The following is a 17,774-nucleotide window of genomic DNA, read 5'->3' as shown; positions in this document are numbered from 1 at the left end:
CATTTGTCTGTAAAATGAGTAAAAATATCACTAATAGGGTCATTACAATTTATTTTTCATTTATTTTTGTCAGATGGTGATGACAACGTTCTAGGTCAGGTCGATTAAAAATATATATATTTTTTAAAATGTTGCAACTGGGAGCCTGCACCTTAGCATCTTCACATTTCCTAAACATTATTTGTCATATTTGCATACATAAGGTTTAGAAATAACAAAAAAAAAATTATGGGAAAATTAAAACCCATTTTGTCCCTATTCTCAAGAATCACTAATATAATAAGTATAATAATAAGACATATAATGTCTAGATTCAGATTCTACAATTCAGCCAGCCACACACAAAAACGATAAATGCATTTGTCTTGTTCTTTATTAATAATGTTTCATCATGATATGAAGTAATATGAGTTAATCTAAACAATGGCAGCAATACAACGGAATATTGCAAATCATTAAAACAAGGTAGTAAAATATAAAGGTAAAAGTAAATAAATAGTTTGATGTTATAGACAGTTATACATAGGCAAATAAAGTTATATATATATATATATATATATATATATATATATATATATATATATATATATATATATATGAACAAAATTGTCAGACAAATGGTGTTGCGTTCAAGTGCAGTACAGAGTAAAACTCCACAGGGCCATAAGCCCTGGTTTAGCATGTTTTAATTATATTTAGTTCTGATTATGCTAAAATACACAACACTGTATCATTAAACTCCTATTAAGACTGTAAACTAATCTTAATAATCACCCAGCCGCCAGTCTGTCTTAAACTCTTACAGACCAGTGAGTCACATATGACATCTAGAAAAGTTTCAGGCATGGTTATGTTGACAGTGTAGGTGAGGAGATGGACACAAAAATGTTAGTTAGAACAACATTCATTATAACAAAGCTGTGTATATATAGAAGGTTACCAGAAAAAAAAGGCATTGCAGATTGCGCAAGAGGTGCAATGTGTTGCAGGTTATCATAATAAGAGTTTGGTAAGACTGCTGGGTGTTAAGATAGAACCCTGGTCTGAAGCCTTTTTAACTTGTTATACATCAGCTACACAGTGTGTCTGTCAAGAGTAAATTGAAGAAAAACCTCTCTGATACTTTTGTTATATATAAAAAAAAAATCTCTACAGAATATCTCCAGAGATTCTACATGTAGAGTGTTTGTCACATGCAATCTGCCATCCCCCACCAACCTTTGTCATTGTCCACAAACAACTGGGAAGTGAGTTGTAGCATTGACTCCAACAACTGCCTGTGCCTACACACGTTCCTGTAAAAAACATATTCAGTATTTAGACTATTTCTACACAATCTCAGAGACCATCAGCGCATTCCTCCCAAACACTCAAGAGCCTTTTCAAATGCACGGTTTATACACTAAACACGAGAGTTTACTGTACAGCACAGCCAGCAGGTAGCATTGAGGAACTTTAAAGAAGCGCAAACTGTGGCTCAACATTCAACTTTCCATCTAATTTACTGAGATTTTACATGGTTCTACATTAGTAGTGTAATGTGACAGAGTTTGTAGCAGTGAGAAAAAGCCTTGTAATGCCAGTTCATGCAAGATTACTCCTTTTTTTTTGTTCCTCCCCCCCTCCCCAAAACATTTTTATTTTACAATTACAGATTGTCCTAAACTCTTTGTCTAGATTTGTTTTTCTGTTATAACTTTCTGGACATTTGAGAACAAAAATATTCAGCTTAAAACGGCTTAAAATAGTCTTAACCGGTGAAACAACTTTTGATTTTCTGTTTCAGAGACCAGATTTATTTCAAAATCTTTTCTTCTTCTATTTGCCATAAGACAGAAATATCATATAACACATGTAAATTAGATAAACAATTAGTAAACACTGGTACCTTTATTTCACTTGGAAATAAAGTCCCAAAATAGCACTTTTATAACTTTGCTTGGCATTTAATATGATCTAATTGAAAGACACAAGGCCGAGTTCAACCTGAATTCAAATTTGCCAAAAAACCAGTGAGTGAAATAGCGTGCATATTCAGTGAGAAGGTTGATAAAACGCTGAAATGTCAATGTGATGTGGCAAATCAAAGACAGATTGTTTACTTCATTATTTTCTTTTTACCTTTATTTATAGAAGTATATCTCACTGAGACAGGATGGAGTCATCGCCAAGAGCAACCAGTTTGGATAAAGAATCTATTATTATTTTTCTTTTTGGGGAAAATAATACCTGCAAAATCAAACATTTTTTGATACTGTTTTACCCATGCCATTTCAGACCTGGAAAATAGTAAAAAAAAAAAAAAAAAAGTCCCATACCCTAACCGTTTCCAAAATTTTGAAGACTGTGAAAGAACTTTACTTAGAATTTATAATAAAAACCCAAGTTTTCCCAAGCACCACCATGTTGACAGACATTTTAAGTGTTGTTCAACAAGCCTATGCCTTTTCAGTTTATTTAAAATATATATATATTGTATATTTCTAAGCACTGTATGTTTGTTTTAAGTATGTACTTCAGTTAGGTGTGACATTTATTCTGAGAAATTACATTTTATAAATTTGAAGCTGTAAAAAAATAGAACAAAGCTCCATAGAAGTTAGAATTATCCAAGGGGAGAAAAAAAAAACAGTCTCACCAACTGTGACCTTAAAAATCCAAACATGGCTGCTCTCAATTGAAAAAAACAACAACTATTTACTTGCTCTTTTAACCAAAAGTGTCCCATTATACCTTTAGCTAACACAAATAAATCCAGAAAGTCCAAAATGCGGTGAAGAACATAACTATTAGCTTCTATTGCTAACAGCAGTTAGCATGGTCACTAAGCATCCCAGCCAGTCAATCTCACCGTTTTTTCCAATTTGGAACTGGATCACAGTTAAACTCGGTTCAAAGATCCAACTTCTGACTAGACAATTTAACTAAATGCAGCATAAGATGCTGTCAGAACTTGATCTTTGTTCAATTTCCTGTGGCTTGTGAAAGAAGCCTTTAAAAAGACTTGAACAAATGTTAGCTAAAACAAAAAAAAAATTACATCAGTAAAGCTAAATGCATTTTCCATTAGCATTCCTATTATTGTGTGAAGATCCTATGAAGTAGCATGCTTATGTTGGAAGCAAAGAAGAGACATTTGGGAAGATTGGTTATAGATGAACACCATTGTAATCTGTCAGCTGTGAAAATAAAATAGAGAGAGAGCTCAATACATAAGTTTTAATGAATTATACCACATTATAGTGATCATTAATGTGATACAGATGTTAAAACTCACCTTTGCTCAGAATGGTAGGAAATTAACTTTACGAATCCGCTTAGCTACCGCTAACATAAAAACAAGCTAGGTTAACTTTAGCTTGTAATCGTTATCAAAAGGTAAAACCATCTTGTCTCTGATTCAGCGAGATTAACTGGAATGCTGTGTGAAGCTTACACTTGGTAAGTGGGAGATATCCCACCAATACTGACCTGAAAATCCAAAATGGCTGCCACAGGTATAAACACAGAGTAAATTGAAGCCACAAACCACCTTCTGCGCTTTAATGGTTCGGATCTCTTTTAACTTTGTGCACATACAGTACTGTACATATTTCTTTAGCATTTCAATTTGCAAAACGCTATAAATATATTGCAATTAACACCTACCAATAAGAATTATCATCGTCATCAATATTATAGTAAGTATCCTGGACATGGAGCTCAAAAACTAGCAAGCCCAACTTGTTTTCTAGCTAGGAACTGGAACTGAAGTACATCAGGTGGGACGTTTTTCATGAACTGAATTCTTATTCTGACCTGAATCAAAGTTCTGATTTCAGAGGCAATTGGAAATATTTACTAAGGTTACGAAAATGAGCTCAGTACTGCAAACGGGGCATCTGATTGAGTTGAGAATGTTTTGCAGCCATCTATCCCTGAGCGTGGTGCAGAGAGTAGGGATCAGTTCATGTACACAGTGGAATATAAAACACCTATGTCATGATAACTGCCTATTGTAGCCAAAAAGTCTCTTCATTCATGTTAACTCAAATGTAGTTTTATATGTCAAAGTGGGAACAAAATGAAGCAGCTGAAGAGTATGAAGGCACTCCCCCTCAAAGAACTTAAAAACAAAACATAAAATAGCTCATCTTCACTTCACAAAGATATATGCAGGAGTTAAGACACAGGTACATAGGCAGGTAAGATTTGGCCCAAAAGTGATCCCAAAGTCCAGTTCGCTTTGGAAAATGGATTCACTTTTATTCAGGTCAATGTAGTCACTTGGTATGCCTGCAGAAAGCTCAGGACCAAATAGACTAATCACATCCTTATCTAGACTTAGCTAATTTTTTTTTTTTTAGCAGCGCTGACAGAATTAGCGTAGCATGTTATGATGAGCACCTCCAGGCCAAAACACAGGCAGCACAGTGGTCTGAAACACCCCAACTCGCAAAAGTATTCACACCCCACTCTGTTTCACATTAGGTCACACAACCACTTCAAATGTCACTGCATTTAATTGGGATTTTTGTAGGATAGATCAAGACAAAGACACATATGACAAAAAAAAAAAGAAATGTTACATTTACTATAAAAAATCTGAATCTTGAAGCCGATTCTCTTAAGCGATGTCAGATTAGCAGTCAGATTTTATCTTTAGAAACTGTAGAAAGAAAATCTGGATCATTTTCACAATAATTAACTACATTGTTTTGGTCTGTTGCATAAAATCCCAATAAAATACAATTATGGTTTAAATGCTTTACGATTTTGCCATATATAGGCTTATGTAAGTAAGATCAACCTCTCTTACAGGAAGTACATAAATATGAGTCAAGCTTGTTTAGTAGTAAATAGATTTGGCTTGAGTTAATGTTACATTTGCTTTCCACCCCTCTAAGAGGCAATTTTCCTTAGTTTACTTAAACCTGAACCTAAAGTGCAAAACTGAAACATTTTGCCAGCTGTGGTATTATAATTGTAATATTGTAGAGTAAGTAAGGCAGTCAAATTGCCCTACAAATCTTTTTTTTTTTCCTGTAATTTCAATTAAATAAGACAATGGAGAAGAATAAAATGTAACAGATTCAATTCATTTTCTAGAAGGTTAACTATGGTGGAAGGCATGCACTTCAGATTTGGTTGATTTCTTGCTGGGGTTAGCTTAGCTTAGCTTAGCTCTGGAAGAAATTAATACTTTAGTTGTAGTAGCAGCGCCCTCTATAAAATTGTGTACACTAGGCTAGCCCCTTGTTCACAAAGAGCACCAACATCCTCATCTGTACAGTCGACGTCGACTTTAGTGTTTACTTGATTTGCCCGATTTTCCTGATTTGCTCGTTTTGGCGGCTTTGGTAGCTTTGATGTCCATTTTGGTCTTTTGGATGCGCGAGAAGATCTCCTTAAAAAGAGCCTTATACTCAGGAGTGTTCTGCCCCAGCCGCTTATCCACCGCCTCCACCTGCTTGCTGATGCTCTCCATGGCTTCGGGAGTGGAGGGGGACTGGGTGGGTGTCGGGGGAGGTGCCGGGACGGGGCCCATCGCACAGTCTTTCATGGACGGGTCGCGGGAGACGGGACGGGAAGTCTGGACGCCGGCGTGGCACAGGCTCTCCTCATGCCGCCTGCACTTGCCCAGCAGCTCCTCGTATTTCTCCAGCAGGGCGTGGTACTGCTCGTCCACCTCCCTGAGGATGGACATCCCCCTCTTCCTCACGCTGTTGGCGTGGAGGGCGTAGCTGCCTCTCCTGCGGCCGGATGCGTCCCGTGCCACGATGGCGTTGAGCGCCGTGTCGCTGCAGCTTTTCCTCACAGGGCTGGACTCCGGCAGCTGCTCGCCTCCGACGCCGCCTCCACCCTCGGCCTCCTCCCGCACGCCGCCGCCTCCGCCGCCGGCGTCGCCGTCCTCCGCTTCCAGGAACGTGTCGGTTTCCGGGGTGATGCTGAGGACGGTCTGGGTCAGGCCGACGCCGTCGTCCTCGCCGCTCAGGAGGAAAGTCCGCGCGCGGCGGAGCTGCTGCAGCTCCTGCAGCTCCACCTCCAGCTCCCGCACACGAGCCTGGCAGCTCTCAGCGTCCTGTCAGGAGGCAAAACAAACAAAAAAAAAACAGAGAGAGAGAGAGAGAGAGAGAGAGAAAGACAGAGAGAAAGAAAGAGAAACCCCAATCAGCTCACCACTTAGATCTTGCAAAAAAAAAAAAAAAAAAAAAAGCAGACGTTTCTTTGGTCTTTTTCTCGTCAGACACGTTTACATTTCTTGCTAGATGTGCTAGCTTGTGGAGCAAAGCAGCTCGATAAAAAAAAAAAAGCAATCGTTTTGCTTCTCTAACCTGCACACGCGTCTGCAGCCGAGAAAACTCTGCGATCAGGAGGTTGCACTCTTTCTCCACTCCCTCCCTTCGACCCCGCTCAGTCCGGACGGCGGCTCTCAGCGCCGACACCGCCTCCCTCAGGTGCTGACTGTCCTCCTCACACGGCTGTCTCTTGGCCTCCAAAGTGAAGCTCTCGGCCCGGCCCACTACAAACTCATCCTCATACCTAGCAGGAAAATCATTGGAGTTTTACTCTTTTTTCCCCTCTGGGCTTTATCTTTATCGATTAAACAGAAAATGCCCACCTGGGCGCGGTGCAGAGCTCCCGCAGGCACGGGAACGAGTGGATGGTCTTGCGTCGCTCCCTCTTCTCCCTCCTGACTCGGAGCTGCTCCATCGAGCGGAGCTGCTCCACCTGCGCCGACAGAGACTCCACCTGATTCTGCAGAGTCTCAATAGTCCCCGTTAAGCTGGAGCAGAAGACAAAACAAAAAGAGGCACAGAACTTAGGGTTGAAACGATTAATCAGATTAATCGTGATTAATCACGATTGAAATGAAATCATTATTGGACACTTTAATTAGGATGAAACAACTGAAGTGCAAAACTATCTATTTGTTTTAATTGGATTAATTGGATGACTGGCCTAGCATAGCAAGTTTTCTGTAAACCCTGCTTTACATTTTGAGCGCTAATAAAAAAGGAATGAATGAGGGCCAAACGATTAAACCGGGTCAGGAGAGCCCTCCGTCCTTCACACCTCTCGATCTTTTGCTGCGAGGCTTTGCTGTCCCTGACCAGCGTGTGGTTGGTGCGCTCCAGTTCTCTGGCCGTGCCGTCCAGCTGCTCGTACACTTTGGCGTGTTGCTCGTTCATGTCCCGAAGGACCTCCAGCTGCTTGGTCAGGTACTAGAGAGCCAGACACAAATGCCGACGTGACAGAAATAACAGCGATAATTAGATTTAGGCACATTTTTCCATTTCTAAAACGTCAGCTTGAACATTTAAAAACATAACTCAGACACTGCCAGCAACATGGCCACTCATATGAGCCAGGATGTGAGAGGAGTGATGTGGGAGCAGAAAAAAAATTGTTGCTAAGGTCATGATGCTAAGACTTAAAGAGCCTTGCTAATACATAAATACCTCTTGGCAAAACTGCATCAGTTTCATGTGACAGACCAACATTTTTTAGAAATAAAAATCTAAAAAGTGTGGATTGCATTTTTATCTATCTATTCTGAACAACTTAACGAATTGGATGATGTACAGTGTTGTCTTTTTGTTTGGATAAAAAGTAACATTCTGGTCTCATTTGATCAGTGCAATAAAAGAATAAACTGTTTTATCTACAAAATAAATTAAAAAAAAAAAAAAAAAAATATATATATATATATATATATATATATATATATATATATATATATATATATATATATATATATATATATATATATATATATATATATATATATATACTTAAAATTCCCATATCCCATGCTACATTTTCACATGGTTAGGATATTGATTCATAACCAAACCCTGCTTTAAACTTGTACTGATGCTGTTTGGTCTTTGATTTTCTAACGTTTCCTTCATCAAACAGCTGGATTTATAATGAGTTTAAACTTAGCTAACTTGTGGAGGTAGCTGGTTGCACTGGATATTACTTAGGAGTTTCATACTAAAGGGGACAGATTACAAATGTATGCAACATTTATTTTTATTAGTAAGAAATGAATCATGTATCATATAAATGTATCACAATTATGCCCAATTTGTGTCGGTTTTATTCTAATAAAATTCACTGAAATTTAAGGCTGTAACGCCACATTTTTTTCCAAGGCGAACGCCCTCTAGTCTTTGGGATGTCTGCCTTTTGTGATTTCATCTGTGGGGGTACAGGCTGACTAAACAGCATCAAAATCAAACCACTCCTTCTAGGAACCTCACTTTTTTTCCTCAGTGATTGTAGTGCAAGCTTTTTTTACTTGCATATGCTTGCCAGTTTTATTGGGCTGAATCCAGTTGGATTGATATCCCATTCCTGCCATTAGGCGCAAGTAGAAAACAAAAAAGAAAAGAAGGGCAGACGTGTTGATTTCACACGCATGATGACTGAGTTGGGTGATGTGATATTTGTTGAGTTTTTGACCAGTCCTTGGACAGAAACTCAAGGTTCGTACCTCAATCTCTTGCACTTGTTCCTCATTAGTGATGTACATCTGCTGTAAAGAGTCCTCCAACTCTTTGTTCCTCTCCAGTAAAGTCTTCCCCAGCTCTGCTGCCAGGTGGAGATCTGAGAAACAAGGAGAATCGGTGAATAAAGGGAGCCAGAATCAAAGAATACTGGGGGGGAAAAAAGAAAGAAAAGTGAATGATGAATGAATGGATGAATATTTATGCCACCAAATGAAAGGCGGAGCAAGATAGATTGTGGACTATTCTGGAAGTAAAACACTAAATATAGCAGAATAATTTATATTATCACTGCCAGAGTTAATGGTGAACATTGCTCTATTTTAGGTGAGGGAATAATAGAGTTCGGGACGATCAAACGGGTCGTCACGCCGCCTTCGTTCTGCAGCGAAGCGGCTCAATTATAGAAGAAAGGCAGAGAGCCAGGCCTCTCCGCTCCCCGGCGAGTAATGCATGAAGGTCAGGCGCCGATGCCAAAATAATTTCTCTCTCTGCTGAGATGCAGCACAGCGAGACGCTGGAGACTCTATGATGAAGATGAAAGTTTAAAATAAAAGTGTTCTTTTGGCAGCGTTTCCATCCAGGCTCCCACACCGAGCTAAATGCACATCCAAAGTAAGATGAGTCACTATCGTCGCTCTCTGTTCTAGCTGTGGCCTGACTCAGCGGACCTGGTGGCCCACATTGCCGCGCGTCAGCAAGATGCGGACTGCAGCATCTCTGGAAGAAAAAAAAAAAAAAAAAAAGGCCGCCAGAGGACATGCTTTATACATCCTGCTCCCGATGCTAATAAGGAGTGGTGAACATCGGATAGTACTCCGACTTGGATGTTTCTACTTGGGTTGTTTATTAGTAACCGTGAGTAGCAGAAACCCCACTAACTTCTCCAGTAATTAGTCTGCCTAATATATCGAAATATATCACATTTATTTCATTTATCGTGTGCCCAGAATGCATCACTGTTGTCCAGATAACGAAAGAAACTGAAGAAAACAACTCAGAAAATCGCCATTGCAATATTCGGCAACGGTTTCACAATTTCACGTTTACTTGACGTTGTGAGAAGAAGAAAAAAAAGAGTCTTCAACTGTGATCAATTTCTTTTCAGTAGGAATAAAGTTACTAAATGTCACTAGATGTTACATTTAGGAACTTCACTTCTGGTACCAATTCCAGCAACTGGAACAAAAGAAACAAAAGATACTAAATGTGTCGTTGTGTGTTCAATTGCCAAAAAACAACGTTGCAAATCAATCTTTGTCGCTCAGCACAGACCCACACAGGATGATGTCACACAGGGTGGAGACCCTTTCGTTTTTACACCATGTATGAAGAGCTGGGACCCTCCCTCAGAGGAGCAGAGACTGTCTCTGTAACCTCTAAAATCCCTGTTTCCCCATAGCTTGCAGCTATGACCTGATACGCCATATAAAACAACTTTTGTTTCCAGCCAGTGGATCCACTCGTAGAAGTGAGTTCATGGTTTTATACGTAAATATCCCGATGTCTTCCACAGCTGTGTTGTCTCGGTAGGTGCATATCACCCGTGAAATTCAATGGAATGTGGAAGACAGGACTTCTCGTGTTTCCATTTTCCTTTGCTGCAGACGCTGTACAGAGCAGGCTAAAGTAACAACACCGGCAGTTTATCGGGCAAGAAATGTTACAATCAAATGAAAGCCAAGCTAAAGCGTAATCCTTCTCAGAAGCCGTGGATTTAGATCTTGGACAAAGGTCTGTCATAAATCATGCAATTGATTTATTTATTGCATGATAAATTGAATCAAGCATAATGATTTTCATTTGTACTATTTATCAGTTGCCTCTTTTCTGCCAAAAAAAGGAAAACAAAAGTCTTCAGTCTGGTGCATTGGTCGGCACTAGCCTCCCCCTTTTTTTTTTTTTTTTTGAAGGACAATTTTGTTTACAGAGATTTTACAATTTATTTTATTCGTCGTTTCTATTGTGTTGTTTATTTAGTATAAAAATGTCCTCCAGTTCCAGTGTTAAATGTTCATTAGTACTTAGTCTATCGACCTTTGACAATGTGTTCTTGCATTATTCTGCTTTTGCAATTGTATTACTTGAAAATGACCTCAAAACAACAATATTATCGTTTATCGAGATAACTTCTGGGCCAATTTATCGTCAAAACAAAGTTTGTTATCGCAACAGGCCTTAATTAACCTCAGGCAATGCAATTTTATTATAGCGTTCATTAGTTTAGTTGTCATCCAGATTACAGTTGCTGAGCAAACTCTGTGATTTTTAACACAATATTTCACATCAGTTAACAAAAAATAAATAAATAAAGTAGATCCAGAAGCAAAACCCACTATTGTTTGGTTAAGAATTGTGTTATTCCCCAGCTTTAATCCCACGCAGACACAAAGTTAGCCTTGAAAAAAAAGAAAAAAAAACTAAATCTGATGAGCCTTGGGTCTAAATAACACTGATGCCTGTCTGCCTGACGGCAAGGTGACACAATGAAAGCGGTGTTCCTTACTGACACACTAGCATTTAGAAATGTCAGCCGGGATGAGTTCGGGCAGTCAGCACTTTGAAGCCCAGCGTTGCTCCATCAACTCCGACATCCTCTCTGCTCCATCAGACACAGCTTCGCTGCGGGTTTTGTTTTGTCGTTTCAATTTTCATACCAATATTATTTATTTTTAATTTATTTATCCAGTTCCATTTGGTTCTTTTTTTTAAGCTCCTGTAAATAAATAAAGGATCCTCGAGTATCTATTTTTGTGTCGGAAAGTAACAGTAAGTTTGAAAATCGACGCACGAGCTCGCGCGTGCTCGTGTGTGTGCACGTGCCAAATTCCCAACATCAGCACCATTTCAGCCCAGCCACAGAAAACGCTCCAATATAATTAGCTGGCACTACTACAGGGAGGCGGAGAGGAGGAAGAGGAGGAGGAAGACAGGAAACGAAGTCAGTGGTGTGGAGAACTTGATGACTCACCATTCACTTCAATTAGGTCCGACAAAACATTTGAGCGCGCGGTCGGTCCGAGCGTACAGCAAACTGAATGAACGGTAAGCTTTGGAGTACAACGATACGTTTTCTAGACTGATGTAATTCGATTAAAGTAATGGAATCGAAACAAAATAGCCGACAGAAAATCGTGGGATGGAAGAAGCAGATGGGGCCTTGAGTGGAAAGAGGTTTGAACGATTTCAAGTTAGGTTCCAACATCAGGACTCAAAGGAAAACCTCTCTCCACATAACCTCTCACTAGCTGCATTTGAATTCACCATAAAATTGCGTAAATTGAAATTATGGAAATAAATTCGCTTACTGGAAACATGCCAATTTAAAAAAAAGCAAGAAAAAGAAAAAAAACACGTTTTGCGCTATAGGATAAGATGGTTATTCAGACGTATCGAAATAGATGCTTTTCGCACAACTGTAATGAAAACACTTTTTCGCCTCACACCAGTCACGTGGTTAACTACTGGCGAAAACCATGAAGAAGAAGAAGAAGGCAGGAAGTATTTTTCTTCGTGGTTTGTAGTTTTTGTTTTGTTGGGGTTTTTTCCTCCACTATATAGCCACCGCCTTAAAATAATGACCAAAATATTTTTTTGACAAACATGATTTTTGAAAAAATTAAAAAAATAAAAATAAAAAATCTATCACCTTTTTCAGTAGAAAAGATGATTTAGGTTAAAAGAATAATAAAAGAAAAGACATAAGCCATTATTTTAAGAAGATACTCCAATCAAAAGTGGTGATGCGATGCCTGTGAAATGTTATAAAACAAAAAAAAAAGTTAGTAATATAATAGGGTTGACAATACTTATGCCAATGGTGATTCTGGTAATTATATATATATATATATATATATATATATATATATATATATATATATATATATATATATATATAATTTCTAAACTTTAGAATTATCTTGCCACTAAATAAATGTAATTATATTAGAGTTTTTAAATAAAACTGCAAAACTGGAAAACTGGAATAAAACATTCAATTATTTTAATACTTCTTTTATCCTTACAAGAGGTGGCAGTAAATGTGGCTACCGGCCAGCAATCTATGTTAAATATTCGAAAATGTTTATTCTTCACAATTATTGTGTCCTTAATAATAATAATAATAATAATAATAAAGCATTTCAAAATAAATCCTTCACTGCACTGCTATACTTGGACTATTTAAGGCCTGCCTATCAGGATGTCTCCATGTTATTGATTCCAATAAACATAAATCTCTTCGATTAAAATAAGGCTGCAAAATAAATGTTCTCCAAAATATAAAGAAGCTGTTAGGAGTCAAAATTTGAAGTAATAGATGTCAGCTGACTTAACCCAGTAGTTCTGTCACTTGAATAGATGCTGGCCATGTGAAGGCCCTTCCTTACTTGGCATACTGTCAATGCATTGTTGTTAAAGAAGAAGAAGCTTCTGCAACGTGAATTCCCTGTTAGCATTAAAGCTCCAAGTGACATCTCTGCCTCGGCCTGGGGAGCTCCACAGAGAGCCTTTGTTCAGATGCCGGCCGGCGGTGCCAAGCAGCGGCTGAAGGAGGGGATGCTGCGGTCGGTAGGTCGTTCGGTCGGTGTCTTGTCTTACCCTGCTCCAGGTCTTGCTGGTCGTACCACGGCTCTTCTTCTTCGGTGACGAATTCCTCCATTCTCCCTGAGCTGAGCATGGGTGTCCCGCTCCGTCCGAACCGTGAACGAATAATAAACCCACAGAAATGAGTCCGTGAACGCCTCTCTTCTCGTGACGGGAACAATAACCCCCTCCAACGGCGGAGGAGGCGGCGGCAGAAAGGAATCTCGGAGCAGAGCAGCGGTCTTCTCCCTGGAGCTGCTCCCCAGCAGGCTCTCCCTCTTCCTCCCTCTCTCTCTTTCAGTGAGGGAGTGTGGCTTTACGTGTTTCCTCTCTCCTTCCGCTTCTCTGCTGCTCCCTTCAGTCGCATCCCCTCTACACATGAACCCAGCAGCACCGGCCCATCCCGGAGCCCCGGCCAGCCGACACAGCTGCTGCTGCTGTTGCTGCAGAGACGTGGCAGGGATGTTGCGACAGCAGCCACTTCCTTTCTCCCTGTTTTCTGATCAGCTGCACACTCGCGATGCCTTCACCTGCAGCTCGTACAGGCCGCGCTTTTGTCTCCACTCGAGCGTGCAAAACGGACACGAAGACAGAGATAATATTGTCCGCGTAATCCTATTAGTGTAAAATTAATTTACTACAACGGATTTTGTATTTAAAGCTGACATCTGACCAAAAAATAAAATATAATGCAACCAAATCTAAACCGGAGAACAAAATGATCTATGCTATAATGAAGTTTGCAGATGAAACCATTGCTATTAGTTTGACCCAGAACAATGATGGAGTCCGAATGCAAACAGGTTGGTCCAGAACCACCTGGAGCTTAACCTGTTCAAAACAGTGGAGGGTGTCTGAGATAAGATCAAATTAAACACAATCGGTGTCAAAAAATGTTTTTGTTTGCACTGCTATCATTTTAAAAGATATCAATGAATGTTTCCATTGGTCATCAAAGGTCAAGCGGAGGGTCCACGTTTAAGAACTCAAACAATCAATAGTGCAGCAAATATTTTAACTGCGCATCAACGTAGCACAAGTAATTTCGATCAATTTTGTTTGATTTTTGTTTATGTGGTGGACCTAGCAAGCATCTGCAAAAACAATTGCCTTCACTTAAAAGTGTAGGCAACCTCAGTACAATAGATTAATTACACATGATTTTGATGCCCTTTATGCTTTACTGGTGCTAGGAGTTTTACTAAGCATAATTTATTTCTATTTACACTCCTCAGTGCGAAAGTAGTCCAAGTTCCTCATTGCTAGATGCTAATTTGCTGCTAGCTGCGCTAACTCCACTGCAGCTTTCTTGCCAACTTTTCCAAAAAAGCCAGACTTGTTCAACTATTTCCAACTTAAATTTAACATCCAAACTCTATATAGTCTGAGATGGAGCTCTTCAATTTTTTGTTAGTTTTTTTTTGGGGGGGGGGGGCGAAGGGGGTTGCTGTTTTTCTGTTTGTTGGCCTGACCTGGAGTCCGTACAATGAGCAGTACAATTAGATCAAATAAGATTATAACCACTCCTTAATCTGAATAAAAGCAGAAAAGTGAGTATATGTAGTTTTGAACTTAATGCTTCCATATTTTGACTTTTACATCTACTTGTAGGGGGAAAAGTGTCTTTATATCTCCTCCATATAATTATTTCTAATATGAAATATTCTGTAATTGATTGTCAGATAATGGTCTGGTCTACCGTGTTCACATATTACACCACTAGAGGGCGACTTCCTGATTTAGATTGTCAGGCAGTTTGGGAACAACACAACTTGCATTTCCTGTTTATTTCAATACGTGCGTTCATAGAGATAATACGCCTATTCGTGCGTCAGTCACAGGAGCTCCGCACAAGCTAATCTTTTTTCTACGGAAGAGGATTAGGACCACTAAACAACAACTACAACAAAAACCAAAGAATCAGACTTTTTTTCCTCAAAAAATTTTGACCAAGATTTCATTTACAAGAGAAACCTGTTTTAATAAAATAAATAAAATACAAATTACAACATTATAAATTCTGGCTTTAATCTCAGATTTTTTTTAACCTTTTTTAAAATCTCAGAATCAAAAATGTTTGAATTGCTTATGCACAACTACACAAATACAGTCGTCAAACTCAAATCTACCAAGTACATTTAGACAGGCTTTCAGTGTGAATAAAGTGCAGGTTTACAAATCCAATAACAAGGAAAAAACATATAACAATATATTTCACACACAATAATGTTAGGTTATTTATTTGAATATAGATATACATTGACACAGAATTAGGATTCTGACTAAAGTCAACATTTTATTGAATTATTTTTGGTGGCCCAATCCTCTTCTGTACCATCCTGCGCCTCCGTGGTTTCCAGTGTCCTGCAAATCATATTAAAAGTTAAAAGTATAAACCATGTAAATAAGGGATTCATTTACTGTTTTCTCCATTTTACAACTGAGTAATTTGTTACTTTATCCGCTTTACTGTCTTCTTTTCAGGACTTTGGCTGTTTGCAAGCTATCCTGTCGCAGACGTCAACCTGCATGACCCTGACACAGGTGTTCTCATGCACATGTACCCGAAGAGGGCCTCATCTAGAGCAGCCGCGGTTGCGTTGACCAACAGAGCGCGGGGGGGGATGTCTTCTATCAAATGCTGCTGTGACAGACTCATCATCATGTGCGGTTTAATCACTTGGCTACACAGTCGCATGAGCAGTCACCACCTCCGGTTACATCAGACAGCGGAGGTTTGACTGATAAAGAAAAGTTTCTAAAACGGCCATCTGTTCAGAATCCCACACAGCTCCGTTTTACCTAGAAGAGGAAATGATTCCCATCTTAAATCCCTAAAGTGGAATCAGAAAGTGTTTTTATTTCATCACCTGCCTATTGCATAGATGTGACCCACAAACAGAGGTACGTGTGGCAAGAAGAAAAAAAGCCTTCTAGAGGTTGTCATGCGCTTGAATTTGTTCATGTTTTTCAACCACAAATCAAAATCTGAAAGGTGTGGCGTGCATTTTATTCAGACCATTTTACTCTAACACCCACAAGTGAAAGTCCATTGTGAACAATTGTCCTTTGAAGACCGCATGTCAAACACAACAGATTATTCCTACAGATAAAAATGGTAGTGGCAGGATTTTTTTTTTATTTTTTTTTTTTTAACAAAGCATTGACTCAGGGAGGTTGAATGTACGCCACACCTTTCAGATTTTTACTTTTGAAAATGTGACAGGCATCTATGTAATTTTCCTCTTAGGGTTTTTATGAACAATATTTTGTCTTACAAACAACTGAACTTTAACACGCACGAACAGAACTCCACCCACCAAGGAGATCAAGCTAGGAGGTGCTGAGGAAATAACATTGCATTTCACTCTGTGTTATACCTCCCCATGCTGTCACTTTCATCCATTCTGCTGCTGACTCTAATCTTTAGTTTGTCTTTTTTTTTTTTACAAACCCGCCTTGCTTTATATGTGGGAAGCGTTTACTTCCATGCGGCTCTTGTTTTTGACTCCAGTTTTCGTTCTGCATATTCTTATTGCAACAATATGTGAACGCTGTGTCTCACATTTTACATTTTTCATTTGGGTTCAGCCTGTTCCTTTTTTTTTTTTGTTAAATTATTGCTTCTTAAAATAGTGTTATATTTTGCCTCCTTAATTGTAATGCTGTAAATGTACCAAAACAAAGCTAATCTGTGGTTGACTTGTAAAAACAGCAAAGTGAGAATCTTCATCATAGAAAATGAATGAATCTGACTTAAAGCATTTCAGCTCACAGCATCACTAAGTTTGAATAAAGGCTCATTGATTCATTTAGTTATAAATGAATATAATCAATAAAATTCAGCTTTTATTGATTATATTGTGTCTGAATTCATCTCAGTTACCTCCAAATCCTCAGAAGGTGACACCTCTATACAAAGTAAGTTGTTGTTTGTGAGTTTAACTCTGCTCTCCTGTGTTTGCCAAAGGTTTCGCAAAGTGATCTTTGGTCCATGTGACTCCATCAGGTATGGATTATCAATCATTCTTGACACTGAGCTCAGCGGATCAGAGATGAGTTTAGGCGCTTTGGTGGTTTGTGTTTTATCTGCGAAACTCCTAAAGATTTTGAGATTGATGCTTTTTTGTTGTTGTTTTTTTCCCACTACTGATTACCTAACAGTTCTGGATTGAAGCAAACATCCTGATGAACCCAGCCTCTGGAATACTTCAGCCACTTGAGGGTCGTTCTAGTTTTTGAAGTGGAAACAAAACATGTTGCTCCATTTGTGCCTTTGCTGTATTCTGTAATCGCATTTCCAAGCATAATCTCTCGCTTTTCAAAACTATTCGACGTTAGCTCGCTTCCTTCGCTTTGTTCCAGTAACAACGCCATGGGAAATGAGTAATGGCTATTTGTGAATGAATCAATTTAGGCAGGAATGTTTGAATAATGTTCCACACACCCACTCAACTGATTCTCATCAGAGACTCTGAGCCATTTTTCGTCAAAACAGGCCGGAGCTGACATTTTTACAAAATAAACAACAGCAAAGCAGCAGGAAGAAAAAAAAGTTTCATTGTTCCCCCCCCCCCCCGCATACAATTTACTGTAGCTAACAACGTCCTGCCTCCGACATAGTTGCATTAAGACTTTTGTTAAACTTTTCACGTTTTGTCACATTACATTATGTATTTTAATATTTTATATGAT

The 17,774-nt window shown here is 39.0% G+C and overlaps 1 protein-coding gene and 1 long non-coding RNA gene across 2 annotated transcripts in view; both read right to left on the bottom strand.

Moving 5' to 3' along the window:
* Positions 1–2,198: 2,198 nt before the first annotated feature.
* Positions 2,199–13,852, bottom strand: LOC106903760 (cerebellar degeneration-related protein 2-like). The gene is made up of 6 exons (XM_014967745.2): positions 13,095–13,852; positions 8,483–8,595; positions 7,057–7,205; positions 6,602–6,766; positions 6,315–6,522; positions 2,199–6,061 (listed from the first exon to the last, which is right to left on the bottom strand). The coding sequence occupies exons 1-6, from the start codon at positions 13,171–13,173 to the stop codon at positions 5,285–5,287; spliced, it is 1,491 nt and encodes a 496-aa protein (XP_014823231.2). The 5' UTR covers positions 13,174–13,852; the 3' UTR covers positions 2,199–5,284.
* Positions 13,853–15,303: 1,451 nt separating this feature from the next.
* The window catches only part of LOC148153591 (uncharacterized), a 9,060-nt gene continuing 6,589 nt past the window's right edge, over positions 15,304–17,774 (bottom strand). Inside the window, exon 3 of the long non-coding RNA XR_015766369.1 lies at positions 15,304–15,443. This is a non-coding gene — a long non-coding RNA (uncharacterized LOC148153591). The remainder of the gene's footprint in view (positions 15,444–17,774) is intronic.

Source organism: Poecilia mexicana, unplaced genomic scaffold (assembly GCF_051168715.1).
Source record: "Poecilia mexicana isolate PSO_F unplaced genomic scaffold, ASM5116871v1 scaffold_19, whole genome shotgun sequence".
In the NCBI taxonomy this organism is placed as follows: Eukaryota; Metazoa; Chordata; class Actinopteri; order Cyprinodontiformes; family Poeciliidae; genus Poecilia; species Poecilia mexicana.
This window is presented reverse-complemented; position numbering and strand designations above follow the sequence as displayed.

What these genes read in the sequence shown, in the direction of transcription:
- LOC106903760 (XM_014967745.2), bottom strand. Translation starts at nt 13,173, where the DNA reads ATGCTCAGCTCAGGGAGAATGGAGGAATTCGTCACCGAAGAAGAAGAG. An exon ending in TCGCAGCAAAAGATCGAGAG is followed by an intron (nt 6,767 to 7,056) that starts GTGTGAAGGACG and finishes CTTCTGCTCCAG; the next exon opens with CTTAACGGGGACTATTGAGA. An exon ending in GAGCTCTGCACCGCGCCCAG is followed by an intron (nt 6,523 to 6,601) that starts GTGGGCATTTTC and finishes TTTTCCTGCTAG; the next exon opens with GTATGAGGATGAGTTTGTAG.